General features: G+C 55.5%; 3 protein-coding genes across 7 annotated transcripts; 2 read left to right on the top strand and 1 right to left on the bottom strand.

The window, feature by feature from the left end:
* Nucleotides 1–1640: 1640 nt before the first annotated feature.
* SET (SET nuclear proto-oncogene) lies at nt 1641–8686 on the top strand. Of its 2 annotated transcripts, none has more exons than XM_039229642.1 (8): nt 1641–2079; nt 3615–3672; nt 4436–4578; nt 4930–5033; nt 5137–5250; nt 5843–6013; nt 6111–6216; nt 6893–8686. In XM_039229642.1, exons 1-8 carry the CDS (start codon nt 2007–2009, stop codon nt 6898–6900), a joined length of 777 nt encoding a protein of 258 aa, XP_039085573.1. In that variant the 5' UTR covers nt 1641–2006; the 3' UTR covers nt 6901–8686. The 2 variants fall into 2 exon arrangements, with proteins under 2 accessions (XP_039085573.1, XP_039085572.1); XM_039229641.1 differs by having other exon boundaries at nt 6111–6257.
* A 3479-nt stretch (nt 8687–12165) lies between these two features.
* On the top strand, nt 12166–23355 carry PKN3 (protein kinase N3). Of its 2 annotated transcripts, none has more exons than XM_039229668.1 (22): nt 12166–12332; nt 14921–15161; nt 15364–15515; nt 15954–16065; nt 16177–16304; nt 16797–16980; nt 17892–18035; nt 18120–18229; nt 18336–18479; nt 18901–18976; nt 19064–19232; nt 19412–19514; nt 19622–19689; nt 20000–20063; nt 20218–20309; nt 20630–20806; nt 21531–21593; nt 21700–21776; nt 22214–22356; nt 22445–22552; nt 22690–22770; nt 22866–23355. In XM_039229668.1, exons 1-22 carry the CDS (start codon nt 12309–12311, stop codon nt 23076–23078), a joined length of 2673 nt encoding a protein of 890 aa, XP_039085599.1. In that variant the 5' UTR covers nt 12166–12308; the 3' UTR covers nt 23079–23355. The 2 variants fall into 2 exon arrangements, with proteins under 2 accessions (XP_039085599.1, XP_039085600.1); XM_039229669.1 differs by lacking the exon at nt 12166–12332 and adding an exon at nt 13122–13576.
* On the bottom strand, nt 23297–26671 carry ZDHHC12 (zinc finger DHHC-type palmitoyltransferase 12). 3 transcript variants are annotated; one of them, XM_039229671.1, is made up of 5 exons: nt 26528–26670; nt 24937–25073; nt 24503–24580; nt 24126–24289; nt 23297–23950 (listed from the first exon to the last, which is right to left on the bottom strand). In XM_039229671.1, the coding sequence occupies exons 1-5, from the start codon at nt 26625–26627 to the stop codon at nt 23620–23622; spliced, it is 810 nt and encodes a 269-aa protein (XP_039085602.1). In that variant the 5' UTR covers nt 26628–26670; the 3' UTR covers nt 23297–23619. The 3 variants fall into 3 exon arrangements, with proteins under 3 accessions (XP_039085602.1, XP_039085601.1, XP_039085603.1); XM_039229670.1 differs by having other exon boundaries at nt 24126–24292; nt 26528–26669; XM_039229672.1 differs by having other exon boundaries at nt 23631–23929; nt 24127–24292; nt 26528–26671.

The following is a 26671-nucleotide window of genomic DNA, read 5'->3' as shown; positions in this document are numbered from 1 at the left end:
GTGGGACTGAGCTGGGCTCAGCTGAGAATGGTTTTGGAGGGAAAGGATTTGGTTGAATTTCTGGGGTTGGGAGAAAGTTCCGAGAAGACATTTGTATTCTCTACCCATGGAGTGCATGCCATTTATTTAACATTTATCATCATCGATCACCCACCGATGGACTGTCTTGAACATTAGAGACACCGCTTGAGCTTTAAGAGCTGACGGTAAAATGTGAGTGCTGGACGGCAAATAATCCAACCCCAAATTCTGCTTGGAAAGGCCCAGGGAGAGATTTTCAGCCTTGGGGCTCTGGCCGAGGAGAGAAGCAGTGGTGTATTATTTGCATTACCTGGAAACTATGTTTTTTAAGTTTATTTATTTTGAGAGAGACCGATATAGCGCGAGTGGGGGAGGAGCAGAAAGAGGGGGGGAGGGGGAGAGAGAATCCGAAGCAGCCTCCACACTGTCCGGGCAGAGTCCCTCGCAGGTGGGTGAACCCACGAAATCGCAAGATCACGACCTGAGCCAAAATCAAGCGTCGGAAGCCCAACCGACTGAGCCACCCAGGCGCTCCCAGAAAGCATTACTTAAACAGAAATGCCTTGACCTTAACTCAGTGGTTCAAGAGTTGAACTCTAACGCAAAGTGGTGTAGGCCCTATCTCTGACTGCCTGAAATGAACTTAACACCGCCTACGGTCTTCCTTCGGGCAGTTGTGCGCCTCTGTGAGACTTACTCCTGTTGCTGGGACTGGCGCTTAGCACCCTGCTGTTTCCAGCAAGCATTTAAGCACCGACTTGGGAAGAAAAAAAACAAAAAAAACAAAAAACCCCCCAACAAATCCGCTGCGAACGTGGCAACTTCTTGCCCTCAGGTTTCCAGTGTGGCGTGGCCCTTCTTAAAAGTCACCACTGATACAATTCCCCAGCCCCCGCACCCCCCCCGTTTTAGTCTTTTTTTTTTTTGCATTATATGATTTCATAACAGAAACAGGTACAGAGGAGAAAAGTGACTTGCCCAAGTGCACACAGCCTTCTGGGCAGAGCTTGGACTAGAAGCCAGGAAAAGGCCCTGAAAGCGGACTGGAGAGCTTCGGGGTTTACAAACAAGCCTGAGTCCGCAGGGCACCGTCCCCAGCTGGAAAATAGGATGGAGATGCCGCCTTCCTTCACCCACGAAGAAGGATGCCCCAGCAGCGGCCCGGGGCGCCGAACCCGGGGCGGGTGTACTTCTGGGCCCCGGTGCGAAGCTAGGCTACTACAAGGCCTGCACTTCTGGGGGGCTGTAACGCCCCTCTCCTCCGCGCCCCGCGCCACCCCACGGAGAAGGGAAGCCGCTCCGCCACCACGTGACGCGCCCGCCGGGGGGCCTGCACGCAGCCCGGCAAGGCCCCGCCCCTCGGGCCGCCGCGCGCCCGTAGCGCGCAAATGTCCCGGGTCGGGCTGGAGAAGGGGAGAGCGGGGGAGGGGAGCGCGGCGCGGGGGGCCGGCCCCGTACGTCGCGGCGTTCCTTCCTCCCGCCTCTCGGCCAGGCCCTGTGTCTCCTCGCCGCGGCTCCGCCCCCTCGTCCCGGCGCCCGGGCCAATGGCGAGGCGGCGCGAGCCTCTCCGGCCGGGGGCGGGGCGTACGCGCGGGGCCTGGCGCGCCTGCGCCCTGCCGCCCGCCCCTCGCGGTGAGGAGGAGGTGGAGGAGGAGGCGGCTCGGGGAGAGCGAGCAGCGAGCTGGACCGCGGAGCGTGAGTGAAGGAGCCGAGCCGCCTGCCCGCCCGCCGCCGCCTCCCCTCCGTAAGCAGGAGCCCGGGCCGGGGCCCGGCACGCCGCCCCAGCCCCTCCCTCGTCGTCAGGCCGCGAGGGCAGCGCGCGCGAGCCAGGGGGAGGGAGAGCGAGCGAGCTAGCGAGCGCCGGGAGGAGGCGGCCGGACCGAGCGAGCGCCCGCGCGTGTGGCGTGAGGGGAAGCCGCTGCCCGCCCCCTTCGCCTTCCCTTCTCTCCCCCCTCCCCGCTCCCCCCCGACCGCGGAGCAGCACCATGTCGGCGCCGGCGGCCAAAGTCAGTAAAAAGGAGCTCAACTCCAACCACGACGGGGCCGACGAGACCTCAGGTGAGGAGCAGGCGAGGCGGGGGCCGGCCCGCGCCGCCATCTTCGCCGCCCGCCCGGCCCGGAGGCCGCCGGCGGGGCCCGGGGCGCGCGGGGGGCGCTGGGCGGACGGGCCGGCGCGCGCCTCGGCGCCCTTTTTTGTGCGCGCGGGGCCGGGGCCGGGGTGGCGCCGCGGCGGCGGACGGCGCTGCGAGGCGGGGGCGCTGCGGCCTGCTCGGCGCGGGCGGAGGAGACCCCCCCTTCCTCTCCCCCCTCCCTCGCTCTCCTCCCCCTCCCTCCCTCCCGAGAAGCCTCTCTTTATTGTGCTCCGCCATGATGCCTCGCTCCCATCAGCCGCCGCCGCCGCCACATGGTGCGGCCGGACGCGGCCCCGCGGCCGGGCCTCCGCGCGGCTCCCCCTTCGCGCCCGGCCTGCGGGCGGCGCACCCGCACCCGCACCCGGAGGCCGGCCCCGGCGCGGCCCTCCGCCTCGAGCTGGGGCGGGGTGGGGGCGCGGGGAAGCACGCGGCTGGCCGAGCACCGGGCCCCGGGCGCCCAGGAAGATGCTCTGGCCGGCCCCGGGCACACTTCCCACGTGGGGCGGCCACCCCGTCGCGGCAGAGCGCTGGGCAGCCTGGCCCGGCGGCCGGCGTGTCGGAGGGGCTTTACAATGGCCCGGAGCGAACCTTCCAGCCTTGGCAGTAAAGGCTTTCGCGGCAGGGGGGCTGCAAAACCCGGGATGGTTACCGGAAATGAACCGCGCGATCAGGCCCCTTCACGCCCACTTAGCTTTGTAGGTTCTGCAGCCGCCACCGGACAAAAGGGCACCTCTTCCGTAGCACACCCCCTTTTCCTCCTCTACCCTCTGTGGCTCATAGTTTTCTGACTTCATGCTTGCTTCCTGTAAGTGTGGGGCCGCATCTGAGATAAGCCCGCCTGAAATTGGGTTGGAGGGGAGAGAAAGGTCAGGGTCGAATCTGAGGGTTCCTGTTCTAAGAAGGTAAAATCGAGTGTTTACGATGGTTGGGCAGATCCCAGGTCTTTATCTGTCGGGCATGTCTGGTGTCTTAATTGTGATCGATACCGAGCAGTATTTTCAACTTTGTGTAAAAAGTGATCCTACGGCTCAGATAGGTGGTGCCCTCATTTTTTGTTATGGTCATGGGTTAGCTTCCGTATTGGACTTAACAGCTGGCACGATTGTGTTGCAGGTATATAACGTGATGAATAGCAAACAGTAAGAATTCCAGAACAAGGCTTATTCATTACCTTTCATAATAGAAACTTTAATAATTGGCCTCCTTTTTGTAAGGGAACTCTTGAAAAAGTGCTGCAAACTTGAGTAGCTTAGCAGATTGTGTGATTTGTGAATAGTCTTAATTAAAAAATAATTTGTTAGCCACAGTCGTGAGCACGTGGAGAGCATGCCATGTAGTAGGCAGTTTCTTTCTTAAACACTGCTTTATTGATGTACGTGACATCACGGATTGTGTGTTAACATCAGGAAAACTAATTTTATGTTCTAATTAGTATTGAGTCCTATACATCTTTTCTTGCAGAAAAAGAACAGCAAGAAGCAATTGAACATATTGATGAAGTACAAAATGAAATAGACAGGTAAAGTTTTTCTTAGTGTACTTTGGAGAAGTTTTTTGAGATGCAGCTTCCGGTCTGGTAATCATTGAAACTATGGTCAAATCTGTATCCGCTGGCCAAGTGGAGATGATTCTTACTTAGTTGGAAATATTTTTGAAAGTTTGGTGTTACTATTCTGTGAAATACTGTATGTTGATTTAAAAGTTTCTGAAGAAAGGAAGTACATTAATTGACCTTGGGATTTGCTTTCAGAGGCTACAAGTTGTCTGAATTGCAGTGCCTGGGGCTTCTGATAGTTTGGCCTTAAGGCATCAGTGTTGCTCCAGCTTGGGTTATAACTTTGTTACTTGATAAGCAACTTTTCTCTCTCTCTCTCTCTCTCTCTCTCTCTCTCTCTCTCTTTTTCTCTTTCTTTCTCTCTTTCTTTCTTTCCTCTTCTATTTTCTTTCTTTCTTTCTTTCTTTTTTTTTTAAACTTAATCTGCTTGAGGGAAACAGTTGATGTTAGCCTGGAGATAGAGTTGGCAACTTAAATACACAGTGTTACCAAAATGCTTATTTGGGGCACTTTGGGAACTGTCAACTATTGAGTGTCTGTTGGTGAAGTAGCTCAATTTGTCATCTTAGCTTTGACAGCTCTCACTGCAAAAACCTAGGTGTTTTGGTTATTATGAGTTGAGTACTTTATACTGTTCTAAAGTTAGCAGGTAAATATTCTGTAGTTTGAGCAGTTTTTGTATTTGTCAAATACCATAATTGTCAACATAGTTTTTCATTTGCTTCAGACTTAATGAACAAGCCAGTGAGGAGATTTTGAAAGTAGAACAGAAATATAACAAACTCCGCCAACCGTTTTTTCAGAAGAGGTCGGAATTGATCGCCAAAATCCCAAATTTTTGGGTAACAACATTTGTCAACCATCCACAAGGTATGTTGTGGCAGAGCCCTATTGCGGGGTCCAGGATGTCCATTTGTTAAAGAGTGGAGGGACTTCGCTTGAGAACTTAGTCCTACATGTTGGTTACATGCAGAGATTAAAATGCTTGGGAGGCTTGCGTTTAATGCTTTCTCTGTTTAGAAGACACCTATGTCCTAACTTGAGATTCTCCATAATTACTTGGTAAAAGAGAGTGACAGCTCTGACACTGAGCCATCTGGTTTGCATGAATGGATTTATGAAGTCAAAGATGCTCACTAACTTTGGGAAGTTTTAAAAGGCATCACTTGGATTGTTAAGATTGTCTGTTTCTTGTTTGTTTCCTATAATCTGCTGGACCAGTGTCAGCACTGCTTGGGGAGGAGGACGAGGAGGCGCTGCATTATTTGACAAGAGTTGAAGTGACAGAATTTGAAGATATTAAATCAGGTTACAGAATAGATTTTGTAAGTATCGGTAACTAATCTTTTTTCCACTGTGGAAATTAATTTGAGCTTTGGTTAGAAGGGCTGTTTGTGTTGATTTCCAATTCTTAATCCTTTATTGCAGTATTTTGATGAAAACCCTTACTTCGAAAATAAAGTTCTCTCCAAAGAATTTCATCTGAATGAGAGCGGTGATCCATCTTCAAAGTCCACTGAAATCAAATGGAAATCTGGAAAGGTATTTGAGGAAAGTTGGGCAGAAGTATCATTTTGTGTATTTTGGTTTAGTTGAACCACTTACCAAGTACTCCATGCTTTGGTAATGTGCTCATTGCAAACCCTTAAAATGTAGAAAACTCTAGTGTGTTAAAGCCAGATACAGTAGCTGGGAGCTGTCAAATTATAGTGCAAGTTTTTCAAGAAACAGGCTAAAGTTTATTTCTACACTGGTTATCGAGCTTTTCAAATGGCTTGGTAGTTGCTAGACTGCATTTATATCTACATTTATGCGGTGAGCCCCTTTTCAGTTATACTGCGTTGTGGGTACTGGTTATCAAAGTGGAACTAATTTTGTAAAGAAGCCAAAATTTAGATGGTGCCTTTGCGGGAAAAGCTTGTACAAATTTGACAAGTCTTTGCAGACGTAGAATCTTAGGACTTTGTTTTTATCTGGTATACGTTTTATAATTTCTTTTAGATAATGAGTGTGGATAATACACTAGTGTGATCCCCCCCCCCCCCCCCCCCCGCTTTGTGTTAAAATCTGAAGTTATGGTGGATTTTAAGTGCTGTGAAGAACCTACGTCAAGAGTTCTTCTGTCTTTGTTTAGGATTTGACGAAACGTTCAAGTCAAACGCAGAATAAAGCCAGCAGGAAGAGACAGCATGAGGAACCAGAGAGCTTTTTTACCTGGTTTACTGACCATTCTGATGCAGGTGCAGATGAGTTAGGAGAGGTCATCAAAGATGATATTTGGCCAAATCCATTACAGTACTACTTGGTAAGTCAAGAATGTTTTTTTTATTCAGGGTTTTATCTGTGTCATTTGTTGGAAAATGAGTTCCTAAGGTAACTTGTTTTTTGTTTTTTTATTGAAGGTTCCTGATATGGATGATGAAGAAGGGGAAGGAGAAGAAGATGATGATGATGATGAAGAGGAGGAAGGATTGGAAGATATTGATGAAGAAGGAGATGAGGATGAAGGTGAAGAAGATGAAGATGATGATGAGGGGGAGGAAGGAGAGGTAAAAGAAAATTTGGTTTGGTTAAGTCCAAAAAGGATAATCTGGAAAGAATTTACCTTGTTGTTTTGTGGGTCACATATATTGTATAATATACATAATAGAGGTGTGACCAACTTCGAGGATTTGTAGGTGAGATGAGCTAATTTTTTGTTTGAGATGGAGGAAAATTTTAATAAGGTCCTTATAGCAGTGATTTTTAACTATAACTAGTTCCGCTTTTGTGGTTAGTACTCTGTCCTGTCCGTCCCCTAACTTGTGCTTAATGAAAGTGATACGGATATGTGCAGCCGGTCAAATTCTGAGAAATCTAAATAGCAGGTTTGCCGGTTTTGGACAAACACTGGAACTCTTCTAGTCAGGTTGAAATAGGTTGGTTTTTGGTTTGTTTTACTTGGTGTGACAGAGGTCAGAGGTTTCGGTTAGTGCTGAAAAGTTAAACTAATTTATATGAAAGAGCATCACTGGGTCTTTTAATTGAGATTTGATGCAGACTGATTCGTAGGTTCATTCGTAAAATGACATGTCCTCATAGCGCATCAGTGTGTTCTGCGGAAGTCCCTAAGTGTCCGTGAGAATGTTGGGGAATGACCTTAGAGTTAACCCTGAAGATTAACTGCCCACTTTCTTTCTTACAGGAGGATGAAGGAGAAGATGACTAATGGAACACTGATGGATTCCAACCTTCCTTTTTTAATTTTCTCCAGTCCCTGGGAGCAACTTGCAGTCTTTTTTTTTTTCCCCCTCCTCCTCTTGTGCTCATTCGCCCTGTTTTTTGAAGTCTCTTTTCTCTCCCTTTATACATGGTTCTCAACTTATTTTGGGGGGAAATACCTTGAGCAGAATACAGTGGGAAAAGAATCTCTACCCCTTTCTGTTCCAAATTCATTTTTATCCCTTCCTGTCTCAACAAAAACTATGGAATCAACACCACCGTGCTCTGTGGGAAAAAAGAAAACCCTTCTGCTCCCTTAGCTCTGCTGGAAGCTGGAGGGTGCTAGGCCCCTGTGTAGTAGTGCATAGAATTCTAGCTTTTTTCCTCCTTTCTCTGTATATTGGGCTCAGAGATTACACTGTGTCTCTATGTGAATATGGACAGTTAGCATTTACCAACATGTATCTGTCTACTTTCTCTTGTTTAAAAAAAGAAAAAAAAACTTTAAAAAAATGGGGTTATAGAAGGTCAGCAAAGGGTGGGTTTGAGATGTTTGGGTGGGTTAAGTGGGCATTTTGACAACATGGCTTCTCCTTTGGCATGTTTAATTGTGATGTTTAACGGACATCCTTGCAGTTGAAGATGACACTTTTAAAATAAAATTCTCTCCTAATGATGACTTGAGCCCTGCCACTCGATGGGAGAATCAGCAGAACCCGTAGGATCTTATTTGGAATTGACATTCTCTTGTAATTTTGTTCCTGTTTATTTTTAAATTTTCTTTTTGTTTCACTGGAAAGGAAAGATGCTCAGTTTTAAACGTTAAAAGTGTACAAGTTGCTTTGTTACAATAAAACTAAATGTGTACACAAAGGATTTGATGCTTTTCTCTCAGAACAGATGTATTTAATTATGATTTCCAAGTTTGACTTGTATAACGTATTGTCAAACTTTGTCACCCTGACTCCGTATTTTTTGATACGCACTTTGCAGGGTGACCTCAGGGCTTGTGTGGACCGAGAAAGGGATTTTAATCAATGTATTAATGTCTCCAAATCCGGGAACCATCATGGGTATGATTTGCCGTCAGTTTCTGAAATCTTCCACCTCATTCGGGGTACCAGATTGCTCAGCAGTCAGTTCTGATTATGTTGTGCCCTTGATTTGTATCTCAAATTGGCATTTTAAAAAATGGGCCTTTATTTACATGGATATAATAATAGTGCCTGCCACCGCCGTCAGACAGACCTGGTGCTCTAATGCCGAACTACACACAGGGCAGTTGCTGGCGTGTCTTCACTGGCACCGTGAAATGTGGCTGAGAAGACAGACTCTCAGACAAGAAGTCCCTATTGGTGGTAAACTCAGGAGTACTTTTGTCTCAACGTACTAGCTATTTAGCACACAGCTTTCAAGTGAGGCCTGTCTGTGTGAATCGGGGTGAGAAGGACGGGCTCAGCTCTGCTAAATGCCATTGTGCATAGAGTAACGTTTTGGGAAGCTACCTAATGCATAAGCTTTTTAATGCTGTAAATTATAGTAGCTAAAATTAAATGCCACTTAACTTTTTCAGAGGTGAATTCATGGACAGCTTGGTCAAATTCAAAGCTTTTTGATGTATAAAACTTTATAAATGGAACTATTCCATCGATAGGCAAAGTGTAATGAAAACCTGTCTAGATGGATAGTATGTAATTTCTGCACAGGTCATGTTCAGTAATATACATCACTGTATACCGGTCAGGAATCTTGCTCCAATAAAGGAACATAAAGATTTTTTTTGACTGGGGTCATTCTCCTTGTTTTGTAGAGAAATGTTACTTGCTTTTGGATTGAGATGATAAGCTAGGTTTTCTGTGTGGCTTGCGTTCATAGTGACCGGGGGAGGGGGTAGTAGACTCAAGTCGTTCAGTATAGCAGAGGTAACCTCTATCCATTAGGGTGTGTCTAAGGGTCATGGGAAAATAACTTCTTGGGAATGTCAGTTCGTGAAGGGGGTGAGCATTTTCATATCGAAGTCGCAGCATTTAAAAGACTCTTCACGAAGGGGGAAAAAGAGTCCCTTGAATGAGTTACTCATTAAGTCAGCCTGTAATTTTTGTTTCACAGAGTTAACAGCTTTACTAAAGCTGACGGGCTGGTGAGGTAGTAGGCTGCTGCTCTCAGGTTATAGGTCCCATTTAATCAGACCGTAAAATGTTCTTTTACTTTTGGGAATGTAGTTAAAAACATAGTCCTTAAAAGATAAAAGCCCCCCCCACCTCCTCTTGGCCATCACCTTTTAGATTGCCCTGTGCCTGTGAATGGTGTGAAGGAATGCTAGGCGGGGAGAAAGGAAAGGGGGGGAAAGTGGCCACGAAGTAGCAAATGTGCTTTGGGCCCGACTGCAAAAGTAGTTCTCAGGCTGACCCTTAGGCAAGTGTGTAAAGTGCCAGATGAATGGCTTAAAGCTCCTTTCCTACAAGGGCATTTCAAAGGAAAAAGGTAAATAAATACTGACTTGTAGTTTTCTCTGGGAAGGGGACACCCTCGTCCAAAGCTGTGCCAAACTTGTTTATGAGGGACGAGCTACATGAACTGGGGCATGGAAGATGGTAGCTGGTAATACATGTTTACATTTAACTTCAAACCCCACGGAATGTTCTATTTTAGACCATCCCTACACTTGAGATTATTTGTTTCTCCGATGATGTCCTGATTTCTAAAAGACTTAACTGTTCCCTGACCTCTGTGCCCTGCCCCTACGGTTTCACCCAGCTCTGGCTCTAGGATGTAGTTTAACTGGTCCACAAGCCTGCCTGTCTTCTCAGGCTGACATTTGCTAAAGCCTGTTTCACTTGGGGTAGCTCTGGCTGTGAGATTTAAGTTACAAGTTTTTGACTTGATGGGTTTGGGGGGCCTTTTGGGCTTCAGAGGATTTTAGTCACTGGTGTTTCTGGATTCATTTTTGGTAGTCTTTATTACCATTACTGCTTTGTAACAACTGGTTTCGTGGCTTCACTTGGTGCCAGAAAGAGGTTTGGTTTTTTCTGCCTTTTCTGTTAGGTTTTACTATGAACTCTTTCTGGCTCATGCAAGAATGGAATTCTGTTGCAAAGGGTGAAGACTGAGGATTTCCGGAAGATCAAGACAAGTTCTTAGGAGACCAATGAATAGCCATTCCAATTCTTTAGAGCGGGCATCTTAATCATTTTTTAAGTCTTTCCCGGCCCCCACTCCCACCCCAGCAGCGACCACCATTTCCTTCTGAATGTGTGACTGTTCGTGAAGACAAGTTTACTCCTTAACAGGTCGGAGGGGAAAAGGATTGCAGTTTTGTGATTAGAATAGTGGAGGGTATGTGCCAAGCTGATTAGTTGGTGACGCTGTGTACTCCTACTACCAAAGAAAGGCGAATCTAAAACGTAGGTGGCTTGGTGCTTACAATACGGGGAAGGAAAAAAAATATAGAAAGGGAAAAAATGTACACTGCTAGGAAGTTTTACTTTCCTTTCGGGTTGGTGTTTTTACATTTTGAACAGCCAATTAGCTAGAGAGTTGTTTGCACCATTCACTGTCCACTGGATGGTGAATGTGAATGTGAACTTCAGTTTTCCTGCGTTAGTTTCATGAAGTACACTCGCCATCAGACACAGGAAGCAGCTCTCTGGTCAGACTCCTCCATCAGCCTGGAGGTTCCTTGTGGGTTTGCCCAGCCTGGGGTTCATGGATTCTGCTACTTCTGAACTTCCCTTATTGACCAGTGAGCCAGTGAAACACACAGCAAACTTGGGAAATCATTTCTGAGTTCTTCCACATAATTCCACTTTCTTGGCTGTAGGAGTAGATAAATGATTCTCAAGATGGGAGATAGTCACCCTCCTGAAAAGGGGAGCTTTGCTAGTTTGTGCCTTCTTTCCCTCAAACCTATGACCTGCAGTCAGAAGCTGATAGATAGCCTTTTTGCTTCTAAATTATGATTAACATTCACCCCAGTGCACTGTGATAATTCCCATTTAAAAGAGCCTACTACGTGCTATTACTGTCTAAGCCCTTGGTAACTCTGATGTGCATATGAGTGAAAGTGGCTGCGCTTGCCTCTGATTATGAAGTGTAGGCATGTACCCTACCAAACCAAGTTTCCTTTGCTTATGTTGGTGTCATTTGCAGGGTGACGCAGGATTGTCTGTGGCCTGCCTGCATCACTTTTCTCACTCCATTGTGAGGGAGGTGGTCAGAGCAGAGGGGACCGGGCCTGGTTTCTCTCTGTGAAAGCACTGGAGGGCACCTATTCCAAGTCAGCAAATCACCCACCTTCCATATTTGACCCCTGCTCACTTGCAGCCCTTTGGACCAGGCTCCTTTGTGATGTGCTAGCACAGTGCTGGTTAGCAAGGATACTAGGATTGCTTTTTAAAATAAATGTTTTATTTATTTTTGAGAGAGAGAGACAGCACGAGCAGGGGAGGGTCAGAGAGAAAGGGAGACACAGACTCTGAAGCAGGCTCCAGGCTCTGAGCTGTCAGCACAGAGCCTGAGGCGGGGCTCGAACCCACAAACCGTGGGATCATGACCGACTGAGCCACCCAGGCGCCCCATTAGGATTCCTTACACAGGGATGACAAGCCATTGCCAGGGCAGTGCCCACATTTTGGCTTTCCTGAAGTAATGGCTATTTCCTAGAGTTTCAATGTGTCTTCTGCTTAGATGGGTTCTTTAGGACAAGAGAGGCAGGGTGACTGACTGAAACAGAAAACACTCTGGCTGGCGGTGGCCGGAGAGGGTTTGGTTTCTTCATCTGTCGTTTGTGATTTGGCAGGCTTTGGATGAGGCTTTACGTTCTTAAAGTGACTCTAGACAAGGCCGAGACTCCGTAGGGGCGACTGGTTGGGGACTAGCCCATTTTACACCAACGATCCAAGACGAAGAGAAACTTAGGGGCGGGAACCAGGTGGTGGCGGGGCTCGGAGGAAGGGGGCTGACCCAGCCCGGAGCCGCCCGGACGCGCTGGCGGCGTTCCGCGGCCGGCAGGCGGCGCTCTCGCCCCTCGGCCGCCCCTTAGGGCAGCTAGAGCACCCCGGCTCGGGAAATGTCCCTTCCTGCCCTTCTACCCCGGGGCGGGGGTCAGCGGCCTCGGGAAAGGGGCGCTGGGCCCCAGAGCCCGCGGAACGTCCCAGCCGGGGAGAGGCGGGGGCCTGCGGTTGCGGAGCGGGGTCCCCCCGGCGCCGACCCCTCGCGGCCGAGAGGCGGCGCTGCTCCCAGGTCCTGCGAGGGCCAGCGGACCTCGGGAGGGGGCGCCCGATCCCGCTGCTCCGGCTCCCCTTCCCGGGAAGTTTCAAGTTTGAAAGTCCTGGCGGAGGGGCCGGGGCTTCCGGAACGGCGGTGGTCGAGAGGAGGGGCCGAGCGGCCGGAGCGGAGCCATGGAGGAGGGGGCGCCGCGGCAGGTGAACGGCGCCCGGAGAGGCCGGGCTGCGGGCGCGGGCCAAGGGGGTCGGGGAGTCTCATTCACGCCGCGGGCGCCACAAGCTCCGGTCGCGTCCCCTAGATCCGACCCCCAACCCCTCCCGGGTCCCTCCCTTCCCGCCCCCTGCCCCGCGCTTCGCTACACCTCGCGGGGCAGACCTGAGCATGGGGGTGAGTCGTTCGTGCCCCCTGGAAACGTCCCCAGATCACCCCCAAGTGACTCAGAGCCTCTAGTGAGGCCAGCGCATGAGCACGTCTGAATCCGCAGTCAGGGCCACCGGGATGGGCCCTAAAGTTCCCCCAAGTCGATTCTCACAGGTAGGACTGTTAAGACCGGTGGGAACCTGCCTGGAAAGCAAAAGGGACCATGGGGGCAGCTTGGGACGAGTCCGGGGAGGGGGTGGGGGGGAGAGGAATGTGTGTGCATGGAGAGGGAGGCCCGGGAGGGGGCCAGTCTCTGCGCACTGGAGGGGTCTTTCCCAGATCACAAAGGCATGTGGGGATAGGGCACATGGAGATGGGCGGGAGGGGGCGGGGGGGCTGGCCCAGCACCTGGGCAGGAACCTCCGGGTACACAGAGGGTTCCAGTCCAAATGGCGAGGGGGGCGGGGTTCCTGCCAGCGCTGGCGATACGTGCTGGTGGACACAGCGGCCAAAGCTGTTACTGAGGAGGGAGGGGTTCAGGTCTACCCAGAGCAAATGGGGTGGGGTCATTGCATCTGTGTAGAAGATAGGGTCCCCGCTGTAGAGCAGAAAGGGGGAGGCGCGCGTGCACGTGGCACGATTCCAGCCCAGAGCAGACAGGACCAGGGGTTATGCTCAAAGGCAAAGTGCCTTCCAGAAGACTCCCTGAGCGCCCCCACCCCATCGGTGGCAACAACCTTAAGCACTGCGTCTGCCCCCTCCCACCCCTTCCTCCGGAGGTCCCCCCCGCCTGTTCCAGCAGTGGCTTGTACACATTTTCCAGTTTCCTGTGAACCTCCGCCCAGCAGCGGCAGCTGGGTGACTCAGGACCCCAGTGGCCGGGCCCTCCGCTCCATGGGATCTTTGTTTGCTCAGGCCTTTGGCTCTGGCCCTCTGGCCTAGGGCCCTCAGAGGATTTCCTGAGCCCCGCCCCTGCCCTCTGACAGCCAGGCCAGAGGGCCAGCCCAGGCCTGGGGTGGGGGGTTCCCTGAGGCTGGGGTGGTACCCCTCACACTGGGCTCAGGAGATGGAGAGCCGAGAGGTAAGGTGGAGGCCGCACGGGGGTCCATGGGGAGTGGAGGGCATCGTGGGCGACCCTGTGCTGAGGTCGGCTTTGGCACTGGTTGGTCTGAAATGTCGGCTTCTGAGATTTTCCTCTTCCTTGCTCCAACCTGGGGTGAAGGAGTGAGAGAGTCTCTACCTCCGCCCAGTAGCTGAGCTGGGAGTGGCCCCCAGAGACCTCCTCAGCTTCTCTCTGTGCCTCTGCTCTGCTACCTGAGGGAACATCACTGGCCCCGACTCAGCCTTCTGGCTGCCCTCTCTCTGTGACCTTGGGTAGTTCCCTAGCCTCTTTGCTGGCCCCAAGCCTTAGCTGGGATCGCAACCTTAAGCAGCCTGATTAAGCGTGGTTGGCAGGGAGAGACTGGCATCTCCTTCTCGGTGTTGTGACCTTGGGCAAATTCCTTAATCTTTCTGTGTTCCGGCTTCCTCATCTGTAAAATGGGGATAGTACCTGCACCATCCTCATGGGATTCTTGTGCAGACTGACAGATGAATGTATGCAAAGTTCTGAGAATAGACCCTGGCACCCACTAGCGCCATGTGCCATTGACTTTTGAACAACACAGGGGTTGGGGGCGCCGACTGCCCCGGCAGTTGAAAATTTGCATATAACTTTTGACTCCCCCCAGACTTAACTAATAATAGCCTTACCGATACCATCAACAGTTGGCTAACACATATTTTCTACATCATATGTATCATACGTTATTCTTATAATAAAGTAAGCTAGAGAAAAGGAAATATTAAGAAAGTCATAAGGAAGAGAAAATACATACATTTATGGTTCTGTAAACAAATTTGCTTTTACAGTTGAAAATAATTTGCATGTAGGATCACCTGGGTGGGCTCAGTCAGTTAAGCATCTGAGTCTTGATTTCGGTCCAGGTCATGATCTCACAGGTAGTGAGCTCGGGCCCTGCGTTGGGCTCTGCGTGCTGACAGCACAGAGCCTACTTGGGATTCTCTCTCCCTCTCTGTCTCTCTCTCTGCCCCTCCCCTGCTCACACTCTCTCTGTTCTCTCTCAAAATAAATAAACTAAAAAAAAAAAAAAAAAAATTTGCTTATAAGTGGACCCATGCAGTTCAAACCTGTGTTGTTCAAGAGTCCACTGCAAACAATTAACAATTTATCCCTCTCCCTTCTCCCTAATGGGCGGGGACAGGAGCGTGGGCAGGCTGCAGAGCTTTGGGGTTTCTGTCTGGCCCAGGGGTACTAGCTGCATGGTCAGGGATTCCCTGGGTGCCGAGCACGCCTTCCTCTCTATTGGTGGAGATGTGAGGCCGCTGGCGGGACCGAGGGCATGACTCCTTGGCCCTTCCACAGTCTGGGGCCTACCAGCGGCCCCCAGAGGATGAGAAAGAGGCGATCCGCCGGGCCATCCAGAAGGAGCTGAAAATCAAGGAGGGTGTAGAGAACCTGCGGAGGGTGGCCACGGACCGCCGCCACTTGGGCCACGTACAGCAGCTGCTGCGCGCCTCCAACCGCCGCCTGGAGCAGCTGCACGGAGAGCTGAGGGCGCTGCACGCACGGATCCTGCTGCCGGGCCCTGGGCCTGACCTGGCTGGTGAGTGAGGAGTCTGAGCAGGCCCTTGGGGACAAGAGGCGCTGGGCCCACCCAGCTTCTCGACCTTTGCCCTGACCCCTCTCAGAGCCTCCTCAGGTGTCCCCTGAGACAAGAAGAGAGCGGGGGTGGGAGGTGGGGAGAGCAAGGTCATAGGGTTGGAGTCTCTCGGCTCTGGGTAAGGGGTTCGTGTGCCCCACGCTAGGCACAGAACCTGCGGCCCCGGGACCCCAGCCGCCTGCTGAGCAGCCCAGGGCTCGGCACCTGGAGGCTCTACAGAGGCAGCTGCAGGTAGAGCTGAAGGTGAAGCAGGGGGCGGAGAACATGACGCACACCTATGCCAGTGGCACGCCCAAGGTAAGGCTCCTGGGGTCTGATGGGGAGAGACTGGGCTTTCAGCCCCCATTCTGATAGAGAGTGCCAATGACCCTGTAAAGCGGATACAATCTTAACCCTTAGTCTGATGGGGGAGGCACAGCCCCAAATCCCAGCTTGGTTGGGGAGGCACGGCTTGAACACTTAATCTAACAGACAAGGCACAACTCGGTCAAATGGGGAAATCCTAGCCCAGTCTAGTAGGGAAGCCCCTCCACCCCAGTCCCAACTCCCAGAATGATGTGGGGAGCTGGACTCTGACATGGTGTGGCAAGCTTGACCTTGGCCCTTGTCTCATCTGATGGGGGAGGCCCTGCCCTAGATCTAGGCTAACAAGGGGGGCTTGGCCTCCACCTTGGTCTGCCTGGGGAGGCTCTGGGCCGGCCCTGGTCCAATGGGGCGTATGTCATGACCCCCTAGGAGAGGAAGCTCCTGGCGGCTGCCCAGCAGATGCTGCAGGACAGCCAGCTGAAGGTGGCCCTGCTGCGAATGAAGATCAGCAGCCTGGAAGCCAGCGGGTCCCCTGAACCAGGTGAGGTTTGGGAAGCAGGGACAGGCAGGGACGGGCAGGGCAGGGACAGGCAGGGCAGGGCAGGGCAGGGCAGGGCAGGCCAGGGCTTGGGGGCTGACTGCCTCCTTGCAGGTCCTGAGCTGCTGGCAGAGGAGCTAAGGCATCGACTGCGCATCGAGGCTGCTGTGGCCGAGGGTGCCAAGAACGTGGTGAAGCTGCTGGGTGGCCGGCGGGCACAAGACCGGAAGGCACTGGCTGAGGTCAGGCCATGGTCCCCTCCCATCGCTGCCTCTTTCTTTCTTTCTTTTTTTAAATTTTTTTAAATGTTTTATTTATTTTTGAGAGAGAGATAGAAACAGCATGAGCAGTGGGGGGTCAGAGAGAGAGGGAGACACAGAATCCGAAGCAGGCTCCAGGCTCTGAGCTGTCAGCACAGAGCCCGATGCGGGGCTCGAACCCACAAACCGTGAGATCATGACCTGAGCCGAAGTCGGACGCTTAACTGACTGAGCCCCCCAGACGCCCCCATCGCTGCCTCTTTCTGAGTGTCTGTCTGTCTCCACACCACCCTCCGCCATAGCGGGAGGCATCGCGGGCGGGATGTGAGGGGTGGCAGTGGGGAAAGAGGAGGCACGTTCTGTCTGGACCCCATAGCGGGGAGGGGTGGGGGTGTGTCTCCAGGCGGCCTGAGCCACCGTCCCCTGGCCGCTGTGCTTCACCGGCTTGTCCCTCCTGCCCGATCTCCTCTGCAGGCTCAGGCCCAGCTCCTGGAGTCCTCCCAGAAACTGGATCTCCTGCGGCTGGCCTTGGAGCAGCTGCTGGAGGGATTGCCTCTTGCTGATCCTCTGCGTGGCAGAGTGGCCCAGGAGCTGCGCACTGCTGGGTCTGGGAGCCCCCAGCCTTCAGGGGTGCTCGTGAAGCCCACCGCCGTGACAGGTAGCCGGGCGTCAGTCCCCCCCACTTCAGGGCTCTGCCTTCCTTCCAAAGCGCATCCTGGAACACAGAGGGGGAGGACTTTGGAGAGGAGTTTCAATCCGGGTCCAACCACCCCCGAGCTATGTGAGCTGGGGCAACTGACTTCCCTTCTTTGGACCCTTAGTTTAGCCGTCTGTAAAATGGGGGTGATAACAGCACCTCCTTCGTGGGGTTGCCGTGAAAATTCAGTGAGTCGTTGCACGTGAAACGCTAGGCACAGTGCCGGTCAGCACCGCATTGGTGAAGCTATTATTTAAGCGAATAGCCATGACCATGTGTAAAGTGCCAGTGTTAGGGGACCCCACAGCCCTGGAGGCCTTGGGCACCCAGTCCTGGGAAGTTTGGACTACTAGAAAGTTCCTTCTTATCCCTGAGCTGGATCCGTCACCCGGTAGCGGTGGCTGAATTGTAACCAACAAATCATCTGAGCATGTTGACTTTGGAAACCCTAAACTTCCTACCTTGCCCAGCACCGTCCCGCTCAGCTGGTTCAAGGTTAGACAGGCCACATCCCGTTGTGAGCAGAGCTGAGAAGGGGAAGTACAGGGGCTGCATGGGCCTCCTGACCTGGTGTTGGGGAATCGAGGAATGCTTCCTGGAGGAGGTGGTGTCTATGCGTAGTCTTGAAGGGCTTTGGGGAGTTGGCTGCGCACACAAGCTGGGGGAGTTGGTGGGGGTGAATGGCTTATTAAAACGTCTAAAATCGGCTGACTACTTGGGGCCACTTTATGTCCGGTCTCCTGGCTCAACACCTCAACTAATGGGGGCAAGGTCTGGGTTCAGCCATCTTCAGGAGAAGGTAGCTTTCCTGGGGCCCCAGGGGACCTGGATGTAGCAGAGGTTTGACAGTGTTTCCCCCATGCTCCCCGCAGGGACGCTGGAGGTCCGCCTCCTGGGCTGTGAGCAGCTGCTGACGGCTGTGCCTGGACGCTCCCCGGTGGCTGCGCTGGCCGGGAGCCCCTCGCAGGGCTGGCTTCGGGGCAAGGCCAAGCAGCCGCGTGGTGGAGACCTGGCCAGTGAGTAGGGGGCTGCGGAGAGCTGGGGGAGAGCACCTGCCCTCTCCTCCTCGCCTGCCCTGAGCTCCGTCTCTGTCCCTGCAGGTGAGGTGCTGGCTGTGCTGAAGGTGGACAATCGTGTCGTGGGCCAGACCGGCTGGGGGCCGGTGGCCAAGCAGTCCTGGGACCAGACCTTTATTGTCCCCCTGGAGCGGGTGAGGCTGGCCCTGGTGCGGGCGGGGGTGACTTTGGGTCGCGGAACGGAAAGCTGGCCGAGAAGGGACACGTGCCCCACTCCTCAACCTGGGCTCCCCAACGCAGGCCCGGGAGCTGGAGATTGGGGTGCACTGGCGAGACTGGCGGCAGCTGTGTGGCGTGGCCTTCCTGCGGCTAGAGGACTTCCTGGACAACGCTTGTCACCAGCTCTCCCTCAGTCTGGTGCCCCAGGGGCTGCTCTTTACCCAGGTGCTCCCTACCCTGCACCCTGATGACACGGGCCCCGGCTCCGTCCGAGCTAGTAGGGCCTTCGAAACTATTTGATTCATCCACACAGAGGAGGAGAAATTGAGGGCCGGAGGGAGGAGGTGTCCAAGAACTAAGGATTCCCAGCCCCTCTCTGGGGATCGCATGGGGGCCCAGAGGCCTGTTATCTTGGGTCCTGACTTGCCTAGCCTCATGAGTGACCCTGGATAAATGTCTCTCTTCTCTGGGCCTCAGTTTCCCCACTGGTACCAAGGTGGACATTGAATCCATCCCTCTGGGCCCCTCTGGCTTTTGCAGCATTGACGCCGGGGGCTTAGGCTGGAATCCTGGAGGCCAGGGAGGTACCCTGGTGGCAGTTGGAGTGGGAGGGGACTGGTCTCCAGCCCACCCTCTGTCCACGCAGGTGACCTTCTGTGACCCTGTCATTGAGAGGAGGCCCCGGCTGCAGAGGCAGAAACGCATTTTCTGTAAACGCAGAGGTGTGGATGGGAGGGGGGCTGTGCAATTAGGGGGCAGGGTGGGGTCCTTGGAGGGCCGTGGGACTGAGCCCCGCCTTGTTGTCCCAGGTCAGGACTTTCTGAGGGCTTCGCAGATGAATCTCAACATGGCGGCCTGGGGACGCTTGGTCATGAACCTGCTGCCCCCCTGCAGCTCCCCAAGCACGATCAGCCCCCCCAAAACGTGCCCCCAGACCCCGGCCACGCCCCGGGCAGCTGCCCACCCTGCCTCGCCCAGGTGAGGAGCCACCTCGCCGTGGCTGCCTGCTTCTCTGACACGATTGCCTCCCACCACGTGCAGCTGGCGTCTTTCTGTTCCCTGTGACCCTCCGTCTGTCTCTTGGCATCATGGTGGGGCCGTCCCCACAGCTGTTCCATCTGCCCGTGCCCTGCCGCACGTCTGCTTTCTCCACACAGCAATTTCCCACCCAAGAAGAGCCCCTTGGGAGAAGAGCCGAAGCCCCCGCCCAAGCCCCCACGCCTCTACCTGCCCCGGGAGCCAACCCTCGAGGAGATACCGGTGAGGGGGTGCCGGCAGTCCTGGGGGCTGCTGGGGTGGGGATGGCAGGGCTGGAGGGAAACGGGGAAGGAAGCCCTGCTCTGCTCTGAGCCCCTCTGCCCTCACAGCGCACCAAACGCCCCCACATGGAGCCCAGGACTCGACTCGGGCCGTCGCTTCCAGCCTCTGCCACCAGGTACGGCCATCAGGCTCACTTCTATGCTTGAGGCATCTGTCTGCTCACTTGGGTGTTTGCGTGTCCATCCACACATCACCTGATGCTCCTTGCGCTCAGGTCCTTACTCCTGACACCCGTCTTACTGAGCTCTAGCTGCGTTCTAGACTCTAGGAAACTGCTGGCCCAGGACCCCCGCCCCCGTCCCCCACCCCTAGGCTTTCCAGCCTTATTGGTGGGGACAGCCCGGGACCAGGCCTGGAGGGTTTGGAGCACCTCGTGGAGGCCCAGCTCTTGTCCCCAGGGGGCTTCCTGTGCTTGTCTCTTGCAGGAAACCCCCCCGGCTTCAGGACTTCCGCTGCTTGGCCGTGCTGGGCCGGGGACACTTCGGGAAGGTAGGGGGGGTGAGGAGGGTGCTGTGGAAAGGGGTGAGTGGACCCCAGCACCTGAGCTGGGGGGGGAATGCTGTGACCCACGGGGCAGTGGGTGGGGGAAGCAAAGACTCCCCTGCGCTGTCCACCTGGAGCCCAAGCTCTCTCTGGTTCCCAGGTCCTCCTGGTCCAGTTCAAGGGGACAGGGAAATACTATGCCATCAAAGCGCTGAAGAAGCACGAGGTGCTGAACCGGGACGAGATGGAGAGGTGTGTAGTCAGGACAGTGGGCACCTAGCCCTGGAGGGGACCCTGGATGGCTGGCCGGGGCAGCTGAGTGCTCCTGGGACTTTGAAGAGGTGACCCTCGGGGGCCAGCCAGTCCTGAGTTCTCTTTTGAGCACCTGCAGTTGTTGACCACGTGCTCTCGGGCAGGTCGCCTCTTCTCTCTGCCCAATACGTAGAAAGCATCATTCTACCTGCCTGGCATTTTCACTTAAGACCCAGAGAGCCAAGGGTGTTGTGTGGGTGGCAGGGTGCAGCCAGCAGAGGGGTTTCTTCCCTCTAAAACCCACCCCCGGCCCTCCGCAGCCTGTACTGCGAGAAACGCATCCTGGAGGCTGTGGGCCGCACGGGGCACCCCTTCCTGCTGTCCCTCCTTGCCTGCTTCCAGACCTCCAGCCACGCCTGCTTCGTGACTGAGTTTGCGCCTGGTGGTGACCTCATGATGCAGATCCATGAGGATGTGTTCCCTGAGCCCCAGGCACGGTGGGTTCCCATCCCTCGTCTGCCTCTTCCATTGAGCCTTCCCTGATTCCCTATGCCCGCTCCCTTCATCCCGCTTCCTCCAGGGTACGCATCAGCAGAAGAGTGTGGAGTCAGGGAGGCCTTGGCTCAGATCCTGATTATCACCTGTCTTCTCACTCCCAAAGCATTGTGACCTTGGGCCACAGTTTATGCGGCTGTGAATGGACTGATAATAACTCTTTCATAGGCTTGTGGTGTAGATGGACATAATGTTTACTAAACTGTTGGGCGCAGGAACCAGTCAACAGTAAGTGATGGCAGCTGGCGTTATTTCTTGCCCACCAGAATGGAGGCTCTGGAGTCTAAGTCTGCCAATAGCTCTGTGACCCCGGGGGGGCATCACTTACCTGGAGTCTCAGATCCGTATCTGAAAAATAGACATGATGACTATCAACAGCAGGTGGCTGGGAGGAGGTAGGAGAGGAAGGCATCAGAACACATGGCATCTTTCCTGGCACAATCAAAGAGCCCAAGAAGGGTAGGCTGTCAGTGGGCAGCAACCTTGGGGCCACTGTCCGGAGAAGCACCTACTCTCCCCACCCCCTAACCCCTGGCATCAGGCTTTCGTCCAAGCTGACTCTGGCTGGGACATCCAGGAATCTCTAGCCATGGCCATCCTGGTGCCTCCCTGCCCTGTCCCCCCCGCAAAGTCCTGGCCCTGAACTACCCCCTACACCACCCATAGGTTCTACCTGGCCTGTGTGGTCCTTGGGTTGCAGTTCTTACACGAGATGAAGATCATTTATAGGTAACTTGCCCCAGAGGTGCTGGGGGGCGGGGTAGGTGAAGGAGCAGAGGCTGCCCTCCTCCTGCGATGCTCCTGGGCTCCTTCGATCTGCCCCCCTCGCCCTCAGGGACCTTAAGTTGGACAACCTTCTGCTGGACGCCCAGGGTTTCCTGAAGATCGCGGACTTCGGGCTGTGTAAGGAAGGTGGGCGCTTCCTGTCCAGGATCCCGTGTCCTCCAGCCTTGCTTGCCCAGCGCAGGCCAGCAGGGTAGTGGGCAGGTGGCCTCCCCTACTCACCCCGGCCTGCGTTCCAGGGACCGCTGGGCACACTGGTGCTTCCTTCCCAGCCCTAGAGACTCAAAGAGCCCCAGCTTGCCCTCAGCCAGGGGAGAGAGTGTGTATGCGGGATGGGAGGGGGCATCGGGTTCTCCTTTCTTTGTGAGCTTGGCTGAGGCTCTGTGTCCTCCTGTGAGGTGGCATAAAAACTGTCCCCACCTCCAAAAGTTCAGGGCAGGGCTCGGCACAGGGTTTGGCTTGCCCTGCGGTACCTGAGGTCATAGGAGTTGGCTGTTGATTCTTACAACTGAGGTTATGCGGATGAGACCCGTCGGGCCGGCATCAGTGTGGGTGCTGGTTTGCAGGGATCGGCTTCGGGGACCGGACAAGCACCTTCTGCGGCACCCCGGAGTTCCTGGCCCCGGAAGTGCTGACCCAGGAGGCCTACACACGGGCCGTGGACTGGTGGGGGTTGGGTGTGCTGCTCTATGAGATGTTGGTGGGCGAGGTGAGCACTGGACCCGGACTGCCGGAGCCTCTAGGTTGGGGCAGGGTGGGGGTGGCCCATGCAGCCTGCTGAGCCCACTTCCCCATAGTGCCCATTCCCTGGGGACACTGAGGAGGAGGTATTTGACTGCATTGTCAACGCGGATGCCCCGTATCCCCACTTTCTGTCGGTGCAAGGGCTGGAGCTCATTCGGAAGGTAATCACCGTGGGGGCCGGGCTGGGCTGCAGCTGCCCTGTCCCCACCCATCTTCGCCGGGCCCCTGTAGTCCAGCCCCTTTGGGACACCTGGGCAGGTGGGCAGTGCCCTCCGTGAACCCCAGACCTCTTGCCCAGCTCCTCCAGAAGTGCCCGGAGCAGCGCCTCGGGGCGGGTGAGCGGGATGCTGAGGAGATCAAGACCCAGCCTTTCTTCAGGGTGAGTGGCCCCAGGTGCCCGGCACGGTGGGAGGTGTCGCCTGGCCATGTGGGTCGCTGGGCCCTTGTCTCAGGCAGCTCTGCCCTCGCCCCCAGACCACCAACTGGCAGGCCCTGCTCGCCCGCACCGTCCAGCCCCCCTTCCTGCCCACCCTCCGTGGCCCTACGGACCTGCGGTACTTCGAGGGCGAGTTCACGGGGTTGCCGCCGGCCCTGACCCCGCCTGACCCCCGCAGCCCCCTGACGGCGCGCCAGCAGGCTGCCTTCCGGGACTTCGACTTTGTGTCAGAGGGATTCCTGGGGCCCTGACGGCCTCTCTGGCGTGTCCGCCCCGTCTGCCCAGCCGCGTGCCCTGCTTTGGAGGCCCAGGCCTTGCTGGGTATTCGTGGGCCTTGGGTCTCGAAGTGGCAGCTGCGGGGCTGCTTGTGGGGGGCTTTGCTCAGTTACTGGGCAGCATCCCCTCCCCTCCGCCCCCCCTCCATCTCCTGGGAGGCCTGGACCAGGAAGGATGGCACAGCAAGGAAGAATTTGGTTTGGTTTTTTAATATTTGACTCGCTTTTTGGATGATTAAACTTATAAAACGGTGCACTGGAGGCATCCTGGCTTGGGGGGCGGGGTGGGGGTCTGGGAAGCCCAGGTTGCTTGTGCCCAAGCCCTCCACGGGTCCTCTGCCTCCTTCCTTCAGAGGGCAGGACTGCCCACTGAGGCAGGGTTCTGTCATTCGGCTCTGCCGAGGCCTGGGAGGAGCGGGCAGGAGCGAAGAGCCCCAGGCCCTCCGAAGGCTGACCCCCAGGTGGGGGCGGCCCCTCTGTTTGCAGGCACAAGAAGGTGGCCTTGCCTCCAGCAACCCTACACAGCCTGGCTGCTGCCCTCCTCGCCCTCCTCCTCCCCCTCGGCCCACAGGGTCTCCCAGGACCCGGAGGGCCATCCACAGAAGAAGTGGGCCAGGTTGCGGGTCAGGCCGCGGTCAAAGGGGTTGCTGGGGCGCTGGCGGAGGTAGGCAATGCGGTGCGAGGAGATGAACTCCCAGGTGGTGGTGTTGCTGGCCACCAGGTAGAGGTGCGAGGCGAGGAGCAGGCCGGCCACCAGAGAGAAGAGGGACAGCAGCAGGAAGGTGGCACACAGCAGCCCGCTGGACCGCAGCCACAGCCCCCAGGGCCGGAAGAAATGGAGGCCAGACCTGCGGGGCAGGACGGAGACAGAGACCAAGGCTGGGGGGGGGGGAGGGCAGGGGTGCCCCAAGGAGCCCCCGCTGGGCAGGCTGTTTGGGAGAAGGCCCGAGGCACTTAAAGAGGCACCTCCTAGGTGCATGCTGCCCGCCCTACCCCCACACCCAGGGCAGCGCCGGAACCCACCACGCCAGGTACAGGCCCCACAGAAGCACCACCAGCTGCAGCGCCAGGTAGGCCACGAAGAGTGGGTGGTTGCGCTCCCCCACGCAGTTCTCCATCCAGGGGCAGTGGTGGTCGTAGCGGCGGACGCAGCGGCGGCACTCACGGCAGTGCCGGGCCCGCAGGGGCTGCTGTGGGCACGGAGGGAGGTGGGCTCAATGTCGGCCCCCCTCTGGGCTCATGACTGAGGGGAGTGATGAGGCCAGGAGGCTGGGGCCCCAATCTGGGAGGGCATCCTGGAGGGGGGAGGCCACAGCAGGAGTGGGGGGGGGAGGCGGGAGGTCAAGGAGTCTCCGAGACCTTGCCCCTGCGCCCTCCCGTGGAGGTCCCTGGTCACCCACCAGCACCAGGCAGTATCTGCAGCGCCGAAGGGGGACGGCTTGAGGAACCATGGCTGTCTGCTCCTCCTTGGCCTCCTCCTGCAAACGGGGGAGGGGGTATAAGGCTGGGAGGGAGATGGCACTCGTGCACGTTTCCCTGGGGGGCCAGCTTAGCCCTGGGGGTGCATGCGGGGCCCACCCCCAGTGTAACGGAGGCGGTAGGGTGGGGCACAGTGCCCAGGCCTGAGTGAAGCTGTGACCTCTGTCACAGTCGTTTCGCTGGGCCTTGGCAATTTCCTCATTGGAGGAAGGGGTTGCAGGGCTGCTAAGAGGATTCGCCGAGGTGCCCCAGGAAAGCCCTCCGCATAGATCCTGGCGCAAGAACTGTTACAGGGGCCTTGGGTGTCCCGTTGGTGGAAGCAAGGGTTCAGGCTCCCAGGGTACCCCCTGGTTACCTGGGGCTGGGGCTGGACATTCACATAGCCCGGGTCCATTAGCGACACGGCCAGGTAGAGCAGCAGGGAACCCAGTACGAGGAGCAGGAAGGTGAGGGGCAGGAGCAGCTCCCCCTGCTCTTCCCACTGCCGCAGCGCTGGGGAGGCCGGAGAAGGAGAGTGAGGCTGGGGCCAGAGCCGAACAGGAGGCCGCGTTGTAGGGGTGTATCTGGAGGTGGGGAGTATGTCCCTGGCTGAGCAAAGGCCTGGAGATGGGGTGTATTGAGTGGTCAAGTGTGGCCACTGCATAGAGCACAGGAGGGAGGAGTTTGGGCCCAGCACCCCCCCCCCCAAAAAAAAACTCCATTTGGATTCTATCTGTAGGGCAGTAGGGAGCCATGGAAGGTTATAGGGTCAGATCTGTTTCTGAGAACCTTCCTGCTGCTGCTGGAGGAAAGATGGATAGGGGAGCAGGGGGAAGCCTAGGGGCAGAGCCTATCCAGGAGGGAGAGGAGGGTAGCCAGACAAAGGCACTGGCAGGAAGAGTGGAGACAAAGGGCTTGATAGATAAGGGGTAAGGGAGTGAAGGGGCCAGACTTGACTGGATGTAGGGGAGAGGGAGGAGGGGTCCCTGATTTTGGCTCCATGACAGGGAGCGATCAGCTAGGTCTGATATGCCCATGTGATAGAGACAAAGGAGGGCAGGGCCAGGAAGGGCCCAACTCATGGAAGTGAATTAAGATGGGGGGGATGGAGGGAGGAGGTGAGGCGTGAGGGTGTGGGACAGTTAGATCACAGAGTGTGGACAGCTTTGGTACCCCCTTGGATGTGAAAAGGAGCAGAGAAGGAAAGTGGGGTGGGGGGGGTCTTTTCTGATGAAAACACTGAGCAGGTGTTTAGGCTTAAGGGTGAAAGCGGTGGAGGAGACTTAAGAAGGTATTGGGAGAAAAGTGAACACCCCCAGTCCAGGGGCTGAGGCTGGAGCCAGGAGGCAGGAGTGAGACTTCCCTGAGTGGCAGTGAGGCTGAGAACTTGGGCTGGAAGCAGCCTGCCAGGTAAAGAGGGGAAGGATGTTAGTGGGGGCGGGTCAGTGAGGTGGACGAGGACTCAGGGCAAGAAGTGAGGATGGAGAAATGAGGGACAGGCCGCTCCCTTCTGTGTTCTCTTGCCCTGGAAGGTGGAGAGCCTGGACTTGGGCCGCTAGTGGCCATGGAGGTGGGCGGGGTGCCAGTCCTTGATCTACTTGATCCTCGGAATCTTACGGAGGGACGTTTGGGAGTCAAATCCTGGGAAGGACCGGGTGGGTCTCGGGATCAGGGGAGATGGGGGCTCAAGTCCGTCGTCGGATCTGGTGGGCACCGGTTGGGTCCTGGGATGGGCAGGGCATCTGGCAGGGATCAGGAAGATGCTGGGATTAATTAGGGATCAACTGGGTATTAGGCACAAAGCAAGTGGCTCTTGGAATGACAGATGGAGAAGAGGCTCAGGAGCTGGCGGAAGTCGGGTGAATCCAGGGATTTCTGGGACTTCAGCAGGGAACCCAGTGAGACCCAAACGTCTGGGGAACCACGAGGAATAGGGTGGGTCCGGGGTCGCGCGGGGTCCGGCTCACCGGTATCGTGCAGGAAGAGTACGAGCGTGATCCCCCAGGTCAGCACAGTGTGCCCAGTCCGCACCAGGACCCCTGGGCTGAGGAGCGCCCAGGGAGCCATCTCCTCCGCCCGGGGCCCCACCCGGAAGAAGCGCCGGGAGGGGC

Source organism: Hyaena hyaena, unplaced genomic scaffold (genome assembly GCF_003009895.1).
Source record: "Hyaena hyaena isolate Hyena2069 unplaced genomic scaffold, ASM300989v1 scaffold_38, whole genome shotgun sequence".
NCBI lineage: Eukaryota > Metazoa > Chordata > Mammalia > Carnivora > Hyaenidae > Hyaena > Hyaena hyaena.
This window is presented reverse-complemented; position numbering and strand designations above follow the sequence as displayed.

Coding starts and splice junctions, on each gene's coding strand:
- SET (XM_039229641.1), top strand. CDS start 2,007: ATGTCGGCGCCGGCGGCCAAAGTCAGTAAAAAGGAGCTCAACTCCAAC. Junction 6,014..6,110: donor ATCCATTACAGTACTACTTG/GTAAGTCAAGAA, acceptor TTTTTATTGAAG/GTTCCTGATATGGATGATGA. Junction 6,258..6,892: donor ATGAGGGGGAGGAAGGAGAG/GTAAAAGAAAAT, acceptor TCTTTCTTACAG/GAGGATGAAGGAGAAGATGA.
- PKN3 (XM_039229668.1), top strand. CDS start 12,309: ATGGAGGAGGGGGCGCCGCGGCAG. Junction 16,305..16,796: donor ACCGGAAGGCACTGGCTGAG/GTCAGGCCATGG, acceptor TCTCCTCTGCAG/GCTCAGGCCCAGCTCCTGGA. Junction 22,771..22,865: donor AGACCCAGCCTTTCTTCAGG/GTGAGTGGCCCC, acceptor CCTCGCCCCCAG/ACCACCAACTGGCAGGCCCT.
- ZDHHC12 (XM_039229670.1), bottom strand. CDS start 26,627: ATGGCTCCCTGGGCGCTCCTCAGCCCAGGGGTCCTGGTGCGGACTGGG. Junction 24,581..24,936: donor ATGTCCAGCCCCAGCCCCAG/GTAACCAGGGGG, acceptor CCCCGTTTGCAG/GAGGAGGCCAAGGAGGAGCA. Junction 24,293..24,502: donor GCAGATACTGCCTGGTGCTG/GTGGGTGACCAG, acceptor CCGTGCCCACAG/CAGCCCCTGCGGGCCCGGCA.